General features: G+C 39.8%; 1 protein-coding gene across 1 annotated transcript in view; it reads left to right on the top strand.

Moving 5' to 3' along the window:
* Positions 1–24425, top strand: part of rbpjb (recombination signal binding protein for immunoglobulin kappa J region b) — a 56640-nt gene that overhangs the window by 12055 nt on the left and 20160 nt on the right. The window contains exon 2 of the mRNA XM_053495656.1: positions 14452–14490. Coding sequence (XP_053351631.1) covers positions 14452–14490 — 39 coding nt within the window. The remainder of the gene's footprint in view (positions 1–14451; positions 14491–24425) is intronic.

The following is a 24425-nucleotide window of genomic DNA, read 5'->3' as shown; positions in this document are numbered from 1 at the left end:
GTTCTGAGAGAAACCTTCACTGTGTCGGGAACATGTGTGTTCATGTGTCCAATTTTTAACTTGTGAAACATTTCTTGTCTGAAAGTTTCTCAACGTAAGTGGAGTGGTCAACCTATCGCTGGCATACGTAAGGTTTGATATCAGACTTTTATGTTCAAAATCAGGGCCTTAAGTTTTTATGGCTTTCCTTTTTTTCCCTCCAGACGGAATTAGGCCGAAGTGCAGCAACTTTTCACCGGCATGCGTTTGTCTTGGTCAGTTTCTGAGTAAACCACTCGTCACTGACAAACAGCTGAAAAATATCTGGGTAGGTTGTTGGGCAGATTCTGATCAGACAGCTGCAGTCCAGCTTTTGTTACAGTAAACGGGAAGTGTTCAAATTCTGCCTTTGACTGAGACTTTTAAAAATTTTTTTTTTATCTGGCTCTGACTTCAGCCTGGCCGCCATCGACATCATCCTCACTGCATGTTAAATTATCTGTCTCCGATATCGTCATATTCACAGTAGAGATGGTGAAAAACTGTTTATGTATCGTGATTCTTTAGATTTTTTTTTTTATTGAATCGGGATGTTTATAAAATCATAATAAATACACAAATGGGATCAGCACCCAGGTATGATGATGGTATCGTATCCCTGGTGATTCTCATCTGCAATTCACTATCACTGATATCACTGGTGTCACAAGAATTACTGACACATTTTTCCATCTTTAAAACCTCCTCAGCTTCAAAACATTTTCAACTCTAAATCATCAACAAAAATATCAAATAACAAGCACTTTACAGTAATTATTAGGTGTAGCATTAACATGGCAGTTTACGGTAATTTTGCTTAACTGCAGTATTCAGTCTTGTGAGAATTAACACAGGACTAACAGAATCTGCCTCAGAGGTCATTGTCCTGTGGACTTGGACAAAGGATGGAATTTCAAAATGTGTTGCAATACTGGACAAATAACCACACAGGATTCATATTTTTATTTCTTTAAGCAATTTACATGATTTGTGCAAGACAACAAGGTTTTTTTTTTTTTCTTTTTTACTCCCATGGAATAAATATATACACCATATTGTTAATGATGTTGGCTCTGCCCACTTTGCAGCTATAACAGCTCCAACTCTTCTCTGAAGAAGATTTAGAAGAGTGTGTTTGTGGGAATTTTTGCCACGTAGCTTTCACTCCAGTTCATCCCAAAGGTGGACTATCAGGCCGAGGTCAGGATTCTGCGCAGGCCAGTCAGGTTCTTCCACACCAAACTCGCTCACCCGTGTCTTTATGGACCCTGCTTTATGCACTGGTGTGCAGTCATGTTGGAACAGGAAGGGGCCATCGCCAAGCTGTTTTTGCAAAGCATGGAATTGTCTAAAATGTCTTGGTATGCTAAAGCATTAAAAGTTCCTTTCACTGGAGGTAAGGGGCCAACCCCGGATAAACTAAAAAACAACCCTGCGCCAGTTCCAACATGACAGCGCACAAGTGCACAAAGCAAAGTCTATACTGATGGGCCAACATCATATTTAACCCTGTGGCTTAGGAATCAGGTGCTACTCAAGTTCATGTGCATGTGATGCTGCAGGCGGGCAAATACTTTTGGCAAAATAGTGTGTGTTTGTGTGTGTGTATATATATATATATATATATATATATATATATATATATATATGCACGCCCTCCCCTCGTACTTGTGCTCTACGCAGTTCTGGAGTTGTTGCACGGTGAGAACAAGTTTCACAAGGTGTCAGATTTGGCGAATCTAAATATATAATATGTTTGAGGGAGAACACTATCGTTCAAAACTTTTTTTTTTTTTTTTTTTTTTAAATCAGATTACTTTTCTATAACAAAGGCACATTGTTTTTTCTCTTGTTTAAGTAGATAATGTTTTGTTTCGTTTTGACTGTTTCGTCTTTTTATGCAATTTATAATTTCATAAATGCTGCTTATAATCCCAGAGGTAACTGTAACTTTCTGCTGTTTTTTTTTTATTAAATTTTTTTATTATGCACTAAAGATTATGCCACAATTAACTGGTTATACTAACTCCCTGTGAATAAACGTTGTGTCCTACGCAAAGCACACAATGTCCTAGACATCATCGTACAATATTATCTATAATTGTGTGGTGGTCTGGAATCCTTTTTTAACAAAAATATGTAATATTGTAATCGAGTCACAAAGTTTTGTGGAGGTTTTCAGTTCAAGCTCTAGGTGCGGCGTGTGTGTATGGCTGACGTGCTGAACGGCTTCTGGCGGCAGGTTGAGCTCGTATCGCTGAGTGACATCAGGAAGATGGTATTTCTCAATGAGCCACTGCTGAAAATGTAGTCACAGCGGTTAGCTCTTAGAAATTTATCTTTCTGCCTGCAGGCACCTGACAGGCAGGATATGCTTCTAATTTACTGCCCACCACCACAGTGTAATTCACACTTTGACACCAAAGACACACACACACACATACATGCAGAATCAGCTACATTTTCTTTGCCCATGCTGACTTTTCTCTCTCTCTTTCTCTCTCTCTTTTCTTTTAACCCTCACACTACATACTCCCATCATGCAGCAGTGGTAATGACAGTTGTGTAAGTAGTGAGGAGAAAATACCCGAGGCCCTGAAACGCTATCCCTACTTTAACTCCACTCTGTCTGTGTTTGATAATGCTGCTGATTTAATTCCCAGGGCAAGCTGAACAGACTGGTGCGCAAATAGCCATGTTGAAAGACGAGTAAATGTGCACGTGAGAGGGTGCAGATGTTTTCCTTCATATCCACTGTACATTATTATTATTTTTTATTTTTTTAATGGTAGCGGGTGTGGGTGAAAGCAGGACACGGGGAGCGAGACATGTGCTAGCTTTTAAAGCTGATGTTAAAATGTACTTTTTGAAATATTTTCCGTCTACTTTACATGCATTCTCAGTGTAGAGTTCAAATTTAAGAGAGGGTTTTGTGTGCGTGTGTATATATATATATATATATATATTAATTAAGGAAGAAGTTGTATCTTTTCTCTCACGCCAACTTCCGAAAGGCTGCAGTGAGTATATCTGAAATGTAATCGTATACTTCCACAGGCTGTTATGTGATGAAGCGATGGAGCAGACGAATCGAGAGAGAATGCCAGGTTAGATCGGTTTACGTGATAACACGGTCAACATTCTTTACTCGATCCTTCGGCTTTAGCGTTTCTCAGAAATGTGTCTCAAGCTGTGTCTGAGTATCGCTGTTAAAACACAAGCCTAGAGTTTTAATGGGCTGTTTTATGTATCATGCATGTGTGTGTGTGTGTGTGTGTGTGTGTGTATATATGCTTGTCTCACTGAGTTTTCAACACCCCTCCGCTTGCAGATTTCAGTTGGTCAAGTTTTTTCAGTTCCCCTTTTTTTGCCAGTGTTTAGTTTGACAAGCAATAATAATAACAATAATAAAAAAAGAAAAGGTCAGTGTTGTCTGGGTGAAAAAGTTTGTTTTTTTTAAAACATTTGATTGTGCAAACCTTCGTTAGTGAGTGAATCAGCTTTAAAAAAGATTAGCAATGATGTATGGATTTGGTACAGATTTAATACAGAATTATAAAGGCAGTAAGTCTCATCGCCTTTCATTTTCTAAGACACATTTAAAAGCACAGTTATTGGCCCTTTGCCTGGAATTGACGTTTTACAGTCAGTCAGTCAATAGATTAATAAATATATATTTAAAAATCAGCGTTAAACATTATGGTCACATTAGGCCTCAGTTTTCCGTCAGTGGCCTCTGTGTCCTTTACCATCGAAACCTCGTGTAATCTTCCTGTTTTGAATCAGGTCTAGTGCATTTCTGAGTCGCTTAGATGACAGATTTAATTTACCATTCTAAGCTGTAGTTGAGGCTGACATGAGTCATAGATAAGTATTGGAATATATAGAGCGCATTAAATCATTATTTAGTGTTTATTCATTATAGCTGGGTTAGTTTTTTAATCGTCGGGTTGGTCTTTTCGAAAATCAGAATGAGTTCATACTATTTTTTAATTCATGACAGTTAACTTACAGATGCTAAATGGTCTAATGGAGATTACAAATGATCCATAGCTTCTGCAGAAAATACACCCTGCTTCCGTCTCAGTTTAATTTCAGTTCGGTTTTATTTATAAAGCGTAACGGAATCAAAAGAAAAATGCAAGCAACGATGAGCGGGCCCAAGCACCCTGCGACAGTGGGCGCAGTGGGACATACTAATACCATTATGACCAGATTTTGGAATAGAGAAAATTTTAAGTCTAGACCTCCAAAAAGCCCCAGATGCTAGAAAAAAAAGCATCACTGACATCACAGTGTGATGTTACGTGATATGATGATGCTCAAAATTATCTCACACAATGATGATTATGTCAGACTGGAAGTTATTAGCCGCTTTTTGGCACAAGTTTAAGGCCCATTTGAGATATCAAAGATCTCTCCAATTTTACATCCTCAATTTCTTGATCACATAGGCCCATTTTAGTGGCAATGATATAAATCCCCCTTGGTGCGTTTTGCAAACAACCCCAAAAATAACCGTCTTCCAGTTGAGTAGAGCCCGTGACGTGCACCGTGAAAGTTATTCAGCTCAGTGAGCTCTTAATGTGTATTGAGTTTTGCGTACATTTGTGGAATTTGAAATGTGTGAGGGACATGCGTGTATACATCCCCATTATAAGATCGTCCCCGATGTGAGCAAGCCGACAGAGATAGTGGCCAGGAAAAACTCCTTGAGATGACAATATGAAGAAACCTTGAGAGGAACCAGACTCGACAGGGAACCCATCCTCATTTGGGTGAGAACAGATAGCTGGGACTAGTATCTCGTGTTTTGAAAGAGTATCACTGCTTCTTCTTTTGACTTTATGCACGGTTGGTGCGATACCACTCGGCTGCTTGAGACAAATCATACAGTAAACCTCACAATGCCTTAGCTGTCATTCTTAGCTGCAGTGTTTACATACTGTTCTATTGAACAGTAGATATAGTGTTAGAGCTAATGTCGCCATCTTTTTCCATCTATATTGATGTGTAATAATTAGTCGATTATATGCTGTTTGCGACTCTTAATTTGTCTGCAGTTTCACACTTTATATCAGAGCTCTCCTAAGTTCTTGAATCTGATTGGTGGATTAGTTTGATATAGTAGTAGCTGGGCAACTGTATACAAACGCTAGTTTTATATTCTTGGTTGTAGTGTTTTAGTAACAGCGAATGCACAGAGTTACATGGCTCGTATAATACACACCTAATAATAAACAAAAAGGTGTAGGTGTTAAACAGTTCTGCAAACTGCACTCACACACCTGGTGCTTCCTGTGAGGAGAAGTTTTTAACCATTTTTTTTTTATATTTAATAATAGAAGAGGCGGAAATGTGAGGTTGGTGAAACCAACTTGTCTTATAGATACCTTGTAGGGTTGTGTGTTGCTCAATTTAATTACAATTTTTAAATAGAAAAAATTGCAAATTACTGTCTTGTGATAGGAATTAACAGGACATGTTTTATTTGGTGCTTGTTCAATGCATTGTGTTTTATAAAGTTTCTCTAGATGTCTGTACATCAGAGACTTTGACTATCTTTAAACGACGACTCAAGACTCATCTGTTTCTCCAGTACTTGGACTAACCTCCCCCCCCCCCCCCCCCCGGGGGGGGGGGGGGGGGGGGGAACCTCTTCTTAGTTGGACTAATGGCACTTAGTTATTAACCTAGTTAAACCAGTGTAAGTATGTATCCAATTATGTAAACATTAAAGCACTTTTTCTAAGTCGCTCTGGATAAGAGCGTCTGCCAAATGCCTAAATGTAAATGTAAATAAAGTAAAGATGTAAGACGTCCATTGCAACTGGCGTTACTGTGTTGGAAGTGTGTTGGAAATTCTGCACTCACACACATGGGCATGAAGTGTGTTTAAACTAAGTTTCTACACTGATGTTGAAGCCTGTAGATTGCAATCCTGTAGTTGTCGTCCTGCAAAATACACTTAAAAAAATTTTATTTATTAAAAAATATTATTTTTGGGCAAAATGGTTTTTGAAGTGAGATTTAAAGCAGTATTCTGTATAACTTCAGCAGACCTGTAATCTCAGTAGGCACCCAATGTTCAGTAGAGCTGTGTGTGTGTAATGTGAATCTCAAACGGTCGATTCGTTTCGATCGTGACTTTCAGTTCTGTAGCAGTAAGGTTTATGGTCTTATTTGTCTCGAGCAGCTTTATTGTATTAGTAAACACTACTAACAGTGATTATTAAACATATAGAATGCTGTGTTTACATGACATGTTTTGTCGTGCACAAAACAGTAAACTTTAAGCTTCTGCTCCGGTCCAGTAGGGTGTGGTATTGCACCAACCGTTGCTCATTAAACTCAAAAGAAGACGAGCTAAGAGCTCTTAAATTTAGGGGATTTGCAGAAGATGTTCCAACGGTTTGTACTTTCTGGAAAAGTTGTAAATACTTTTTTTTTTTTTTTTTTTTTTCCCTAACTTAGTCGTGGCCAATTCCTCCTCGTCACTAGGGGGCTCCCACATTAAGGCTACTACAACCACTCAGCCAGGAAGGCCAAAGACTATCTCGTGTTCCTCCGAACCGCGTGACGCCAGCCGAGCGCATCTTTTCTAACTGCTTGCTCACGCACCGTTAGGGGCAGAGTAACACACTCGGAGGACAGCGCTAATTGCTCCTTCCGCGTGTGCGAGCTCACAGACGCCCCTAATTGGCTGTAGAGCCGTGATTAATGTGAGAGCACAAAGTACCTCTCATCCCTCCCCCCTGAGACAGCTCGGCCAATCTCCTCTCTCTAGACCTCCGGCTGTGAACAGCATCACTTTTCAAAGTGTACCTAAACAATTGAAGTGTAAATTGACAAAAAAAAAAAAAAAAATGCAGCCTATCAATTTAATGATTTTAATTGCCCAACAGAAGGCTGAATAAATCTTGCAATGAATTAAATAGCATGGCTCTAGTGTTCAGCCAAAAAATGGACAGAACACGTACTGTACACTACCAGTCAAAAGTTTAGACACGCCTGCTAATTCCATGGTCTTTGCTGATTCGTATTTATTTCTACAAAACAATGCTGAAGGCGTCCAGAATTTTGCAAATGCACTTGACAGTACTGTTCTTGCAAGAACATCTCTCCAGAACAGCTGACTTTCTTATCCTAAAATAACACTTGTCTGTTGGTGGTGGTGATGATGGTGGTGGTGTTGTTGTGATTGTTACTAAGCTACCTAATTGCATAAGTGTTATTTCGTAGTTAAAAAAAAAATCCAGTATTCTCCAAGAATGTAGAAAAATAAATCCAAACGTGTGTGCAAACTTTTTACTGGTACTATAACACATCATCTCAAACAGCGCTGTTATAAATTAGTCATGACAAGGTTGCAGTTGTTCGAAAATCTGTCCAAAAGATTACAACATGGAGCTAACTGGACACTCACTGTGAAGTGTTGCGATCACATCACACATGAATTCCAATAAAATCTTTTTGAGGACTCTCTTGGAAATTGATGTAATTATTTCCGCTTGTAATTATTCAGCTCTGTAATTTTCCAGTCACGAGATTCAGCCGAGAATCGATTTCCGATGTCATGTGCTCTCAGTGCCGATATAGGAAATGCTCATCCTGTCAGAGTTTTGGCTTGTGATGGCATTACATCACTCTGGCTTCCTTCTGGAAAAGATGGAGGGAAACCCCTATTAACACATAACGCCATGACGGCTCTAAAGTTCAGGTTGGCGTAATGACCTCGGCTCGTATGTTCTCTTACCTCCAGGAAGTGGATACGGGTTACATCAAATAGAGTCGGACACGGTTATTCTCCTGTTGCGGATGTGATTATTTTCTAAGATGGAAACATCGCAAAATGTGTACATGTCCAAAACCTAAGCAGGGACATCTTGAACAATGTCCACTTAAAACAGCAGTTCTCAACTTTCAAATAAAGGAACATTTAATGGATGTTGAAAATCACAGTAGAGGTTTATTTCATGGATGTAGAATTTTTAATAAGTCAGGTTTAAAATAATATTTTGTAGGTATGGGAATCGCCATAGACGACCCGAAACTATTACGATACCAAGATTTGGTTCACGTTGCGATTTTGTAAGTAGAGTAACTTTCCGACTTACAAACGAGTTTCATTCTGGGAGCCTGTTCATAAGTCGGATTCATTTATAAGAGAGTCCTACCCTCCTTTTGATTTCGCATTATACTCTTGCGAATCGCGAGGAGAAATTCCGGTGACAGAAATTCCGGGGTCAGGTGACCTTGCTTAAAGAGAAAGACGTCCGCGGGAGGATAACGCTACATGGTGAACGGACGCCATTTTAAACTGTTTCAGACTGTGAACGTTGAGGATTTTCCGAAATTAGAATTACTCATCATCGGGAGTTTTTTAAGATTTGGTTTCAATCTTAAACAAAATTTGTTTAAATAATTTGCTCCGAACTTACAGGATGCTGTGCTGTGTGAATACTCTAGAGAACGCCACTTTTATTATTATAGTCGAACAGCAACATTTTACCACCTCATCTGCAAATATCTGAATTTTGATTAAAAAAAAAAATTCAAAAATCACCCTGAATCGGTTTAACTCTAATACTTTTGTTATTTATGGTTTGTCCATTGTCGAGGCATTCACTAATTATCGTTTATTGCCTTGTAATTCATTAAATTTGTCCTTAGTTAAAATGTCTTATAGGCTTACTTGAAGGAGTTTCTAAGGTTCGGATTCGTGAGATTAAACCGATTTAATTTCAGTGATCAATCAAGTCTGTTCATATCTGCATGAAATCAATAATAAATATAGCAGCTTTAACTTAAAGTTTTTTTTAACCAGTCACACAGGGTAAAAACAAGTCACTACATCCTTATTAAGTTGTCTCGGCTCTAGCAGAGACCGACTGTGTGACTGGGATTTTTACCTCTCAGCGCTGTGGGATAAAGTAGGACCGGAGGGAAGGAAGCAAAAAAATTGATAATGTGCAGAAAAACAGATTAAAACACAATTCCGACAGAACTTCCTTTTCCTCTATTGAGCTCGTCTCATAAGTGTTCACCGGGGGAAATGTCGCCAGCTGCCATTCATCTTGCCTTATGTTTTGTTTTCCCTTTTCTCCCCCTTTCCCTCTCAACTTTCCTTGCAGTTACATTCATTACCGCCGTGGCCTTTGTGCCGAGAGAGTGTGTGACTGAATTCTCCCTGGTGTTCCCTCCTGAGATGTGAGATCTTTAGGAACGCCATGTGCTGGCTGCTTTCTCCTTGATATCTGCGCTAAGAATTAACTTTCCTGCAGGATAATTGTGAGGGCTTATTTATACATTTTTTCCTCATAGAAAATATGTGCGAGGAGGACACAGACAGGACCGCTCCACCATATGATCTCGCTCAACTAACAGGAAATGGCCCCGGCTGCCATCGTTTCACTTTTTTTTTTTTTTTGTGACACTTTCTAATCTGTATGTGTGTGTGTGTGGACTGGAGAGGAAAAGACCGTTTGGCACTGTGAGCGCAAATGTACCAGTAAACAATTTCTCTAAATACAAGTGAAAATCTCACTAGAAGAAGAAAAGGAAACATATTTTTCTTTCCCTCTCTGACATTTTCCTGTTTTTAAGATCTTTCATGGTGGTCATTGTGGTAACAGGAGCGCACACCTAACATGCAGTAGTCCTACAGCAGTAATTACAATTTAGCTCAGCTCAGTCGCTCTGCTTTTCTTGTGTGTGTGTGTGTGTGTGTGTGTGTGTGTGTGTCTTTTTGGTTTAAGCACAGCTCCTAATGTAAAATCTCAGAAGACTATTTTTTTTCTTTTCTTTAACCAGTCTGTTAAGATTCCTCATTACTGTAGCAGATCATGGTAGCTGCATTTTTCCAAATGAGTGTTCGATAATGATTGTGTGTGCAAAAATATGGGTCCCCCTCATTTCTTTATATTCTGCTTCTAAAGAGCAAGACCTTTTTTTCCATTTTTTTATGTAGTCTTGAGGAAATGTTTTCTAGAACAACTTTTTTGCTCTCATTTTTTGACAAGCTTTCCTGTCCTGTCCCTGACCAGTTTCAGAGGAATATTTTTGCTTGTTAAATCACACAGTTACCTATGTATACATATATATGTATGTATGTGTGTGTGTGTGTGTGTGTGTGTGTATGTATGTGTGTGTATATATATATATATATATATATATATATATATATATATATATATATATATACACATACATACATACATACTGTGTGTTTATATACAGTTTGTATATACAGTGTATACACACATACATATGTTTGTATGTGTATTTATATACTGTATATATTTCTATTTCTAAAACTTGCTAAACTGGGATCTGTATTTTTCATTAACCCCCTTGCCAGAAGAAAGAGCAACAACAACAACATCATCGTAGTTAATGTATTACTGTCACTGGACCCAAACCCCGTATTTGTCGCTCAGATTAACTTCCCTGTGATATCCTGAGGAATCTGATTTATCGATGTTGGGTTCAATGTTGTGAACAGGAATCTTTTTCTTAACATATTTATGCAAAAAATAAATTGTGCTCTTCTTTTCCATCTGCAGTAACTCAGTTTAAACACGAACACAATGGAGCTTAATATAATCGAGTATAAATTTTTACTATTTGTATACATGTGACTGTTGTTATTTTTTCAGATGTTGGACACACTTGTGTGTTGCGCACGTCTCACTTTGGGCCGTTTTTGGTTTTGTTTCGTCTCTGTGTTACAATTCAGAGGGCTGAATGCGGGCATCAGCGTTTGTCTGGAACAGGCTGGAATCCATTATCCACTCAAACATCAGTGTTTCACTGTGGGAACCGTATCGATCTCTGGCTCTATAATTATTCTACTTACACACCATCTAACACACATTGTCCTTCCTCCGTCTCCCTCTTACTCCCTCGTCCTACCCTCTCTCACAATCTCCTTCTGTGTAGCTCTTTGCTCTCAGTCTGGCCTCGTTCTCTTCTGCTTTTTTTCCCTTTAATTGCCTCTTTTTTTCCCCTCCTCTCTTATCTCCCTCTTCTTCTCCTCCACGCATGCCCGATCCTCCCTCCTACTCCAGTGCCTTTGTCCCTCTCTTTTACAGCTTCTCATCATGACCCTCAGACTGTCTGTCTGAGTCCCTGCAGCCCGGGAAGATTCAGCCATTGATTTCTTTCCCCCTCTCTTTTCTATTTTAAATCCTCCAGAGTCTCCTTCTGTCTTACAGACACACCACCTCTCACTAGTCACGGTTGCTCTTGGTACGTCCTCACAGGTCCAGGTTACAGCGTCACCACTGGACCTGATTGTGCGTGTTGGGTGATGTAACCAGCACCACATACCGTCATACAGATGTTCAGTAGTTATACCATTAATAAAGTATGAATAGCATGACATTATAATAATTACTCAGGATATTAGTTATAACTCTTCAGTACACATGAGTTTCACAAAAAAATGAACCGCTCGTGCAGACGGAAGTGTGACGGATAGCACGGCTCTCAGCGCGGGTTTTTGTAAAATGCTATACGGCGCGAGCACGTATGTGTAAGAGGTTTTACAAGAAATTTTAAATTCAGCTAAGAGACAAACCTCACAAATCTACTTTTTTTTTTTTTCTTCAAACAGGTGATGTCATACGTGGGCTGATTGCAATATGACTACGGTTATGACAGTGTTTCCTATAAATTACTTTACTTTGATAATCTGTACCTTCAGGATTTAGTCATGTCAAGGTACTGTATATCTGGGCCAAGGTTTTGCCATTATGAAATATTACAGTCGTGCTGAGGTAAAGGGGTTTCGCTGTCTGGGGATTTCCGCTGCTGCTTTTCACACATCCACATGTTGGACTGTTGTAGTGTGCAAATCCAGCGCGGTTAGACTGTGCAGCTTACACTTGTAGCAGTGTAACTGTCTCGGGCGTTTTCAGTACAGTGGATTTATATAGTGGTGCAAATCTGTTTTAATGGGGGTTAATAAAATATGATAATATTTTTAAGCATATGCTGTGGTGATGGCGCTGTTTCTTTTTAAAATTTTTTCAATTTGTTGTACAACTCGGCGAACGATTCGTAAATGAGTAGCGTGACGATCATGACCTAAAGTACCACTGCAACAGAAGGCAACCCCAATCAGAATTTTTTCTCCTCATCAGATCAATAAACAAATCATCAGAAATAAACAAAGTGAAACCCCCCCCCCCTTCCCTTTTTTTTGTGATTATATATTCTATATTTCAGATTTACTCTAAAAACACTGACTATACAGTTTGCTGTTTGGAGAAGAAAATGTACACCACATGATCAGTTGGCTAAATAGCATGGACACATGGACGTCTGGTCTCCCATAAGACATGTTGAAGTCAGGAATGACATAATTTGGCTGAAATCATAATGGAACTAGAGCTGAAACGATTCCTCGAGTAACTTGATTACAAAAAATGATCGAGGCAAAATCTTCTGCCTCGAAGCTTCTTTTAATTAATTTTAAAAGCTTGCGTCATGTTTTTGCGAAGAAGAAGGTCTTGCGTCACCCACAAAGCGAAAGGAGACGCAAACAGTTGGCTGTGTATTGATTTGAGGGAGCAGTCTGTTGCGGGCTGCAAAATGAAAGGGAGCGATAAAATTATATTATATAAAAATCGCTTATATATTTTACATTGCTGTTTAATTTAGCAAAAGTACATTTTATACGATTAAATTTTTTGTATAATACTTGACTACTAAAATATTCGATAGCTACAGGCCTAAATGGAACGCTAAAGTGTATTTGAACTAGAATAGAATAATTGACTTTGCTAACCTGAAAAAATTCCATATCTCCGAAGTGATTTAAATATTTTTTTAGATATCGGAAGACTACTAGCTATCCGCTCCTTCCGCTTGCGTGAGCTCACAGACACCCCTGATTGGGTGTAGAGCTGTGATTTATGTGGGAGCACTAAGTACCTCTCATACCTCCCTTCTGAGAGAGCTCGGCCAATCAGCTCTTTCTAGACCTCCGGCTGTGAGAGGTAACAGCATCACCAGGGAATTGAACCAGCGATCTCCGGATGATAGGGCAAGCACTTTTAATCTGAATAAAGTGGATTAATAGAGAGAATCAGCCAGGACTCGTTAAAGCTGGACCGAATTCACTTGGATCATAACACGCACTGAACCAAATGAATTCCGTTACACACTTGAGTATTATTAGTGGAAATCTTGCTGGTTGAAGAAATAAATGCTTTGTTCAAACAATGCAACCATTTTATTTTTTTTTTTTCAGATTTTCATTACCTCTTTATTATAATAATTTTTTTCTCCTCCTCTCCCAACTGTCCAGATTCAGGCACTGACCGTAACCTCAGATTCCTGTTCTTGGCTGATCGGAGCTCGGTGCGGTTTTGAGCCTTTTCAGTGCTTCTGCTTCGAGACGTCCCTGATTGCGCTCGGCGAGTCTTTCCTTTTTAACATACAGTAGTTGTAAAGATGGGTATTACCATTACCATACCCTTCCTCTCGGTTTACACACTGTTGTGTGTGTGTGTGTGTGTGTGTGTGTGTGTGATTAATCCAAGGATTTGGGAATTGCTCAGAGTCACAGAGATCACGTTTCCCACCATACGTCCTTTTTGATGTTTGATATGAATAGAAGTGCTCGAGCTGCATCTCTATGATTGCACGCTTGGTGCTGCCGCCACCTGATTGGCTGATTTTATACACTAGGTGTACAGGTGTTCATGGCCTGCGTGTGTGTGTTGCGTTTTTCGAATTGGCAGATTGTTCAGATGTCCGAAATAAGCAATACGGTTGAGGAGGAAAGAAAAGATGACTTTATGAATTAACTGGAGTCAGATTTGTTTCTTTATTCAGGAAAAAAACGTTTCCTGTTCCCAGGTCAGACTTGTCCAAACTTGGATCCTTCTCCAGCATTTGAGATTCTCCACGTAGGAGCTGCTTATCGTCACAAATTGTCATAAATCTCCCTCGCGTGTCCGAACCCCACACCATGTTTTATGATGTCACTTCCTAATGCGAGAAGAAGCTCAAAGCGAAGCAGCAGCAGCCATATTGAGATGCGAGATTTGGCACGACCCGCTTGGCGAGCGGACGATTGCTTGGCAGCGCCGCCGTCTGTGCGACAGCAATGAGAGGATTGAGCAGTCAGAGCCACCTGTTAGTGTTTATACACAGTCACGTGACCAGATGGTCCTAAGGTCATTAAAACAGCTGTAGCCTGTGTGTGTGTACGCCAGTCACGATCAGGATTGTTTAAGATTATGCGTCCGTCGGTTATATTTGTTTGTAATGCGTGCGAATGTTCTCCAGGACTCGAGCGGTTTCTCAGGTGTTTTCCTCACAACGGAATATTGTTGTTTGTTTGTGTTTTGTTTATTCTGCGGTTTAGGTATCACTTTTGGGTGTCTCTCACGCTTTCTATCTCTTGTCCTCTCGTTACAGGAAGTTCGGGGAGCGCCCTCAACCACAGCGCCTGACGAGGTAAAGCAAACCAGCACCACCTGATACACACACACACACACACACACACACACACACACACAAACAGAATGCAGTCTGTCTGACACGTGCACTCGGGTTGCACAGTAAGCGTGCTCACGCTCAGAGGGGACTAATGACCCCAGAAAGGTCACAGGTCTGTGTGACACGTGATGCTCCGAGGCAAATTGTGTGTATTTCCTCCGGGGGACGGCGACGAGCACGTCTCACAGTCACGTCTCTGCAGTTTAGGCTAGTCCGAAAATAAATGCGCTCGTAATTTAGCCAGTGCGGTGCTGTCTTTTTTCGCGCATTTCTTTCTCTCTTATGAGAAGAAATGAAAGATTTAGCAAAGAACCAGTTTTTAGACACATCATTATAAATTCAGTCTAGAATCGAGTTTGGGATCTGGAACGTACATGTGTACAAATGTGTATTTTCGGGAATGAGGCGGAAATACACCCCGGATCGGATCTCAGTGCATCTCAGGATTACTCTAGGATTGGTCCAGATATCGACATGTTTTTGGGAGAAATGAGAAAACCAGAGATCCTTAAAGAGAAACCTGGACAGATACAGAGAGAGAGTGAGAGAGAGTGAGAGAGAGTGAGAGAGAGTGAGAGAGAGTGAGAGAGAGTGAGAGAGAGTGAGAGAACATTCTCCACACAGACAGTAAGTGGAGTTTACGATCAGATTAGAAACTCTGGAGCTGTGATGTGCCAGCTGTACCCGCTGCACTGCTGTGCCACCCTGAGATGTACAGTGATGGTGTGTATATAAAAAAAAAAGAAGAAGAGAAGAGGAATCAAGAGCAGGCTGAAGATCTTAAGCAGCTGATTCAAAGCTCAGAACGCACGGCTGAAAAGGCAGAAGCAGAGCGCACACACACCGTTTCTTCCTGTTTAATTACTTCTCAAGGAGCTCACTTTGTGCCTTAAGGCCACCAGCCGCAGAGCACGCACACACACGCCCGCACACACACGCCCACACACACGCGCACTTCGTCCTAATTACTGTCCTGTAGGGATTCCGTGTGATTCGAGCACTATTGCGGATAGAAGTCGATTATTTTTTTCTGTGTTTATTTTCGACCTGAAATAACTGTTGAGTTTGCATAACAAGATGCACAGAGCAGATGGTTTACTGTATTTTGGCAAACAGATAAAACTTTAAAAAACAAAAAAAAGGAGTCGTCATTCACGTCACGTTCACGTCATCTTCACGTCGTCATGCGGCTTTGAACTGAAGGGGAGGACTTGGAGCAGATGACGGGTGTCAGCAACATGACTAGCAGTGATGAGAGGAGAAGTGAAAAGCGCTACGTTAAAATTAAGAGGTGTTGGCTGATTTAGCAGGTTGACGCGTACCAACCGCTTACGTGACTCCATGGCCAAATTCTTAAATCCTACGTGCGTCATATAGGCTTCAGAAATTTAAAATGAAGCCAGAAAGCTGTTGCATACATGTGCTCATGCAGTGAGGTTTTTTACTCTCTGTAAGCAGAAAACGTGGGTGATTTTGATTATTCAGAACTTGTTAGAGACTATTGCTGTATTTTACCTGAATGATTAAATGACTATTTAATTCAGGTAAAGTGGATTTCACAAGGAATGGAAAACTCTGAACCGACCTGTTTAATTATATATGTGTATCGGTATTTCTTCTGAAATGAAAAGTAGTGTTTAAAATCTTAGTGTTTAAAATTTCTGTTGTAGTAGGTGATTAGATATATTGACGATCAATCAATAATTAGTTAATTGGCATTAAAACGTTAATCGACTAAAAAGGTTTTAATCGTAGAGGTTTGTTTTTCGTGTAGCGGTAACCTCCAAAACCCAGCTGTACTCTGACGTAATTTTAAAGGGTCACAGGTTCGATTCCCACCTCAGATCCGTCTACATGGAATTGGCATGTTCTGCTCCGTACGTGGTGGGGTTCCTCCAGGTGCTCCGGTTTCCTCCCACAGTGATAAAACGCTGTTCTTTTATAACACTGCTGTCACTACCTCAACTGGTCACCTCATTACCACAGAGTATTGTAATGTCATGTTCGTCGCTCTAGTTTGCACATTTGCACCTGCACTTTATTTAAAAACATAGATATTTCCCTATTAACTTAAAATGTCAATCTGTCTTGTCCCAGCTAGCCCGCTATTCGTATAAGTTAGCTAGTTAGTTTTCTGTTAATTGCAAAATCTTCTGCCTCGAAGCTTCTTTTAATTAATTTTAAAAGCTTGTGTTATGTTTTTGCGCAATTGTTTGTTTGGCGTGACACAGCGCACTTCTGGATGCAAGCCGCCAGTAAACACAGACGAAGAAGAAGCGCTTACGATAGAAATATCAATGAGCCAAGAGAAGAGAACTTTTAGTTCTAAAAGATAAGTTGCACAACTTGGTGTTTTTGTTTAATTATTTATTTTAATGTGTGCCTTAGTTTTTTTTGATACTTAGTCATTTGAAATACCTTTTTTTTTTTTTTTGCATCTGAGAAAAGGCTTTAAAATAAGAATGTATATGATAAATAATGCACTTAATGCATCTCCGTCAACTTTAAGCTATTCCTTGTATTGTGGATAATGACGATGTTTATTTTTGATAAAATGTTGTATGCATTTAAAAAATAAAAGTAGATTTTTCTAAAAAGAAAAGCAATTAATCTTTGTTTCTCTTAAATATTTTGCATTGCTGTTTAATAAAGCAAAAGTACATTTTATCCGATTAATCGATTAAATTTTTGGTAGAATACTCGATTACTAAAATATTTAATAGCTACAGCCCTAGTTGTATGTAGCACCTTTGGTCCTGGAGGATTGTTGTTTCGTTTTACTGTGTACCAACTGTATATGGTTAAAGTGACAATAAAAGCTTGACTTGACTTACAGGTGGCGTCTTCTAAACTGCTCACAAGGCAAGTTATTGGCTACGTTCGCTTAGAATTGTAACAAAATCTTAAAATATCGGATATATTTTAATAAGATTGTGAGTGATAACTTGTGCAATCGCAATACAAGTTGAATAGTCACCCAGGTATCGTGATATTGTATCGGATGGTCCCTGGTGATTCCCACCCCTAATGACTAACCTGAATTTAAAAAGTTGGCTTTACGCAGTCCCCCTCGTCAACAACAGGTTGAGTCGGCCCGCTTACGATCCACCTCCTCTGGTTTGTCCTGCTAGAGTTGCGTAAATAAAACTTGACCCGTGGTGCAAATGTGCATCTGCTGTGACGTTCAGTTTAACCAGTTGTTGATGATTAGTAATGAGTTTGAGTATTGTTTAGGAAAACAATGCCTGGCGCGAATAATTTTCATTCGCTGCCTAAAATAACACCAAAACCTTTTATGTTTTTTTTATATTGCTCAGGTTTGTTTCACCATATGAGGGTAAACTGCACATTTTTTTATTTATTTATTTATTTATTTATTTTATTATGCTTGTATATACGTGTTGTAAACCGTTATACGTATATTACATAGAACAAGAAACAGGATGATGAGGTCACCCTCAGTACTGTACACCTTAGACCATTATAACACCAGTTAGGATTTTCCCTCTGATTTCACTTTGTGGCTGGTTCCCTTGAGTTTCAGCCAGTGTTGCTTTATGTAGATATATATCTTTATTTTTTGCTTTATTTTACTCAGAGCTTTAAATATTAGTCATGCTTGAAGCAAAAAAGGGAAACATGTATTAGTAATGAACTAGCGGGGAGTCTGTATGTTGTGAATAGGGAACCTGTGTTATCTCGTACCACAGCCGCACTAATTGCTCAATTTTAACCGGACAGAAAGGGTTGATGCGTTATCGAAAGCTGCGCCTCTGACTGAATCACAGGAGAATGTCGATGCCTATTGTTCCCGCGTGTTATTTCTTTTATAACTTGCGTGGCTGACACTAGACATAATAGACTGGCTGTTATGCAGAGAGGGCGCGCCATCGTGATGATTATCAGCAAGGCATCAACATCCCCAGATTATGGTTTGTTTCTTTATTGAACCAGTTAGCGATCGACTGTTAATGTAGTTAACAGGTGGTGAAAATTGCTTTAAATCATTACCTGTACTATGTATACAAAAAGTGAGAAGAATAAAACATGGAGGTGGTGGACAGTCCTGTAAGTTTCTCTGTACATTCCCACTTCAGTTAAATTCAATAATTTTTATTTATATAGCACTTTTAACAATGAACTGCCTGCCACCTCACAGAGTATGAATGCAGATCAATTCCTGCTTTCTGTTTCACTCAAATGAGGATGGGTTCCCTGTTGAGTCTGGTTCCTCTCAAGGTTTCTTCCTATTGCCATCTCGGGGAGTTTTTCCTTGCCACTGTCGCTCTCGACTTGCTCTTTAGGGACTATCTGACCATTTTAATTCATACACATTCACATTCCATACAAACTTAAATAATTCTTTTGTTTGTGTAAAGCTGCTTTGCGACAATGACAATTGTTAAAAGCGCTATACAAATAAAATTGAATTAAACAATCTTCATTGTATCAAAGCAGCTTCACAAAATTGAAACTGTAATCGAACTATAAAAAAAATAAGAACTGGAAACACACGTTTCTATAGATCTAAAAATATTCACGTTCTCCTTAACCAGTCACATCAGATCTTCAATTGTCCATCCAGAACACGAGCCATAGAGAATGTTTTAATAACGTAAGATAAGGTTAAAATCATTTTAATGTACATACCCTCATCTTTTTCCTGTTCTGGAAGAAGGATCTCAATTTATGAAAGTGTTAAATTCTTGCCCGTTTCCACACTAGCATCGTAGTTTAGAGGACGAAACCTCTTAGCTTCACCCGTATCTGCTATTAATCCAGACATGTTTTGGACTTCAGAATATCAGCTCCGTTAACTTCCGGATTCTTAACTTCCGGGTAAATCCCAAGTAGGGTTAAATGGAAAGCTAGTGCACTTTTATGTACTGTAGACTGTACAGTGTCTGGTCCCACACACCAAGATTCAACCTATAGATTTATAGATAGTCGTAAAATAGTTGAAATTATCACGAATCACAAATAGTTGATTTAAATCTGAAAGACTTGGAAGCAGTTATTAAGGAGATTTGATGTTGTTTAAGGTGACAAGATTATCAGAAGTAACATTATTATCAGCACTTGTTTTAGGGGAATGTGTTCACACTGTTTTTAATAAATACAAGATGTAAATATTTGACACAAAAAAAACACTGTTGTGTGTCAGAAATCAAAAATGGCATATGCGATCCATGACTGGATCTCACCGGATCATTTGTTTCAAGACGCCTACATCATAAATAATAAAGGTTATAAGCAAAGAAACAGGAACATGTGAAGCAGTTAGTAACTGAAACAGATCTGTACTTTTAATTAATAAATATAGAAAGATGTGCTTGAGCTGTGTGAGTGCTGAGTGTTTCCATGCATGTATGACATTTTAGTTATGAGTCAGTAGCCATGTGTTGTTTGTTGGGGATTAGACATACTGTACATACGGTTTTCCCCTGGTTAAATGCATGCATGTGCTGTTGCATGTTTAGGGGATGTATGTCACACAGTCTTCCTGGGGAACTGCCCATGTCTGTCATATCCTTTCTGAAAACTTATGACTCACTAAGGACCCTTATAACACTTTCTTTTCCTTTTTTTCTTTGGTGTGCATATGCACTTCTGTCTTCTCTGAGTTTTTTTTTATTGTATTTATCTGTTGCTTTTACTTGTTGTTCTTCTATTTATCTCTGCATTTGGTGAAATCAAAACAGACGGTTTCTTGTATGTGGGTGCAGGTTTGCCCTCGTCCTTATTCCGTTAGGGAGGCCTTAGCCGAGCCCAATGTGTGTGGGTTTTTGTCTGCAGTCACGTGCAGCCGCCGCCGCGGCTTTCCCTTTGCGTGCAAGCAGCACTCGCATATGTACAGGGCACAAGCCGCAAGAACCGAACCGAACCGAAGAAGTCGTGACGCATCATTTTTAATAGTCCATGTGGCATTTTGCTCTAGCTTTAATTAATGGCGAGATTTATGAGAGGATACAGCAATGGTAATGACCACATCAGCTCCAGCAGTCTTTAGTGATCTGCTGCGTCCATCCGACTGCCCCGGCGCTTCCTTCTGAGTCTCGCGTGCAGCAGCGTGGTTTGGCCATGATCTCTGACCATATGGAGCAACAATTATGCAGCTGGGCAATACGAGTGCTCTATAAACAGCAACGTAAGTGACTGATCCAGTGATTAATTTAATCCAAGCTTTGGCTCGTGCAGCTTGTGTAGTTCACATTTCACTGGTAGGCCGTTTTTTTTTTTTTTTTTTTGAGTCAAACGTATAGCAGCGTGTGAAAAAACAAAGCCTCGGGTTACAGAGAGGGAAACTAAACTAAAATGACTATTTTCTGATGGATTGCACCTGTACATACAGTACACACATTATTATATAGAGTGCAATCTGAATACGAATGTGTTACACTTGCTTGTGTGTGTGTGTGATAGCTTTGACTTTGATCTTCTCTACTGACCTAAAATAATAAAGCTAAGTTTATGCAGCAGTGTTTAACTTGTTTTTTATGTTGCAGACAAAAATCAAACATTTGTCCAATAATTCTTTAATCATGAGCTTACATCTGGGGTCAATCAAATTGAAATTTTCTGGCCAAAAGTATGCAGACACTAACTATTGCACTTGTGCACATCTCTTCCTTAAGCCATCAGTTTCTTTGGCCAGAACAGATTTGCACTTCACGACTTTTCACATTCGTAATTTAAATAAGTGAATTTTGAAAAAATGACTCTAACGTGGACGTGTTAGTCCTTTGAAACAACACATGTACACGCATCAAAACGCATCATGCCACCGCTCATTGCTCATTGTGTTGTGAACGAAGTTTTTTTCGGCTGCTCCCCTCAAGGGGTCGCCACAGCGGACAATTTGATCCGCACACAACTTGGCACAGGTTTTTACGCCGGATACCCTTCGTGGCACAATCCTACTATTTTTCTGACCCGGCTGGAGACCAGTATTGGCTAGTATGGGGTGTGGCAACCACCAGCGGCGGGGTTCGGACCCTCTGATCCTCAGGTCCCCAAATCAGCAACATACAGCCTTAGCTGCCCGAGCCAACACTCACTTTAATGTGGACGTAGCCTAGAAAGCCCAAACCTGTATGTACAAAGCAAGCTCCATGAAGTCATGGTTTGTCAGGATTGGAATGAAAAAACTTGGCCCAACTGAATGTCTTTTACGCTAAGCCTTTATTCGTCACATCTGCATAATGAAATTCTTTATTCTTTAAAAATCCAAGCTTTTGTTAGGAGGCAGGGGACAGAACAGGGATTTTATGTGTGTGTGTGTGTGTGTGTGTGTGTGTGTGTGTGTGTCAATATATAGATGCACTATATTGCCAAAAGGGGCATTGATGGTTCAGTGGTAGATCTCTCACCTGCCATGGGAAAGGCACAGGTTCAGTTTCCAGACCATGTGTATGTAAACTTTATGATCAGACACCCACAAACCTTTTCCCATATACGGTATGTATTTGAATAAAGTACACTAGTGTTACTATTGATACATTGCTTATGCAAACAACGAAGAAAATAACAAGTGCATGTTCATGTACCAACTTGCTCACATTTGAGTAGAATAACGTTACACACTGAGATGCTCAGCACGTCATACGGCGAGCTCCCACTCGTGCGTAATATTCTTTTTATCCAAAGCAAAATGATTAAGGCCGTCTATTCCACGGTGTCCGCTTTTACCCAGCTTTAAACTACACTTCTTTGTGTTTTTGAAATGAGGTTTTCTCCAGGCATAACATAACTGAGCGTGCTGATTGACGAATCATTTTCCTGAATCGCAGATCTATTGTTAGAGGATCTTCTGTATATAATGAAGAATTTGTATGAGATTTTGTCGGGATCATCTTGTACAGTGTGGCAATCAACCGGTCTTAAACTGGCTTTAGTGTCTGTGCGGGTTTATTACCGCACGGCTGATCGTCGCCTTTTACTCACCCTGCCTTAGCGTCCCTTTGAGAACTGATTGTGAGGAATCGTGCTAGATTTTGAGAAGCGCGATTGCATTTCCAACACGATAAACCTTCAGGAAATCAACTTCAGAGCCACGAGGATTAGAATTACCCACAATGCACCTGTACCGAGCCTTGTCTCTGTGTCTTCCAGCAAAATGCGCAGTCTGGTTTGATCTTTACTTCAGGATACCAGTCCTGTTACGTCTGCTCTCTGTATAAGGCTGCCAGAGATACACAATAAAGAATTCAGAGTATTTTTTTTGTTCCATGTGAAAGCTATTAGCAGCAGTAGACTTTTTTTTTGCTCTCTCACCCACACACCTTTCATGCACGCGGGTCACGCACAGGTCAGACACCGTATCAGAGCTATTGGATGACATGGGCTGCTGCGGGACGACACAACCGCTTTACTTGGTGAATCAGTTCGAGCCCTTTCTTTTCTCGCGCGAGGCAGGGTGGCGATCCTCAGGGCTCAGGATTCGCTCCATTACACCACAAGTTATGTCTCATTTAAGGGAGTGAGAAAATCGTGTTATATAAATAACGCAGTTAATATTTCAGAGCTGTGGGGTTTTTCACATTGAATAGCAAGACCACTCGAAATAGAAGAATGTTTTGGTAGACGAGAGATGGCTCGGATATATCCTGCAGTAGGGTGTTTTAATTAAATTGTCTTTTATTTTATTTTTGTGTTTGGTTGTTGCCCAACACAGGTCCAGTAAGGGTTACTGTAGTGATGTGTGCGTGTGTATATGTGTGTGTGCGTGTGTATATGTGTGTGTGCGTGTGTATATGCGTATGTGTGTGCGTGCGTGTTACTGTAGTGATGTGATCCTGTGTGTGTGTGTGTGTGTATATGTATTTTTTGTTGACCCAAATTCATTGACGACCTTTTTTCCCTGTGACTAAGACAAGACGGTGTTACCACTTGTTAAGATAATTATGTTGTGATGTATTTTATTTCATTTTATTTTATTTTTTAGTTAAATCGTTGCCAAACACATTAAGCTAATGGGTTAGCAAATGCTTGTGATCCATATGAGCTACAGTATCCCTACAACACTCCAAGTGTAAATAAAAAAAAAAGTTTAAAAACACTGTATCGTCCTGCTCCTATTGTTTTTTAGTTTAAAAAAACACATGGGCATGCAGCAGTTGTTGTGATGTCTAAAAATAAATATAATTAGCTGAAAACCTTAGATGAACAGATACATATTAAATGTTAGGATAGTTAATTTGTGATAAAATGGTTCTGGCTCGACTAGATTGACTGTAGGGTTAAAATGTTATGTTTTTATTTACTAAAACTTGACTAAAATGTCCAGACTTTTAGTCGACTAGAACTTGACTAAACAAAAATGGGTTAAGATTGGCTAAATCTTAACAGCGACATTTATCCTGGGCCTAAGACTAAAATGTGTGTACGTGTTGTCCAACAACCCCCCTCCCCCAACATTATTACTTTGCCCCTGTGTGTCCTCTGTGTGTCTCTGGCGTGTCAGGTGTCACCAACATCTGTGCAAACCGAGCGTTGTAGGCGTTTCATAGTCCAGTGCATTTTAACATCACACATGCAGCTTTAAAGCGGCGGAAATATTTCCCCGTGATGGAATAAAGCGGGCCATGTTGTGGTGTAAAATGTTTTAAACGTGCATGTCCAGGGGCTGTGTGTTACGAGAGATTATTAGCGTGCTTGTGTGGGACTGTTTTCGCTCGGTTAGCTGAAGTAATTGGAAATCGGAATTCTTCAGTCATGAGGTTTGATATTCGTCTTTTCTTTCCAGTCTTCCCTTCTTCATGTCTCCCCCCACCTTCCTTATTCTTTCCACTCACACTCGCAGTGGAACTTTCGTTTGTCCTTTTGCCCTGTTCATTACCCCCCCTCAAACATGCACACACATCTTTTTCACCCCTCTTTCATAAAGACCCCCC

Source organism: Clarias gariepinus, chromosome 1, assembly GCF_024256425.1.
Source record: "Clarias gariepinus isolate MV-2021 ecotype Netherlands chromosome 1, CGAR_prim_01v2, whole genome shotgun sequence".
Taxonomy (NCBI): domain Eukaryota; kingdom Metazoa; phylum Chordata; class Actinopteri; order Siluriformes; family Clariidae; genus Clarias; species Clarias gariepinus.
This window is presented reverse-complemented; position numbering and strand designations above follow the sequence as displayed.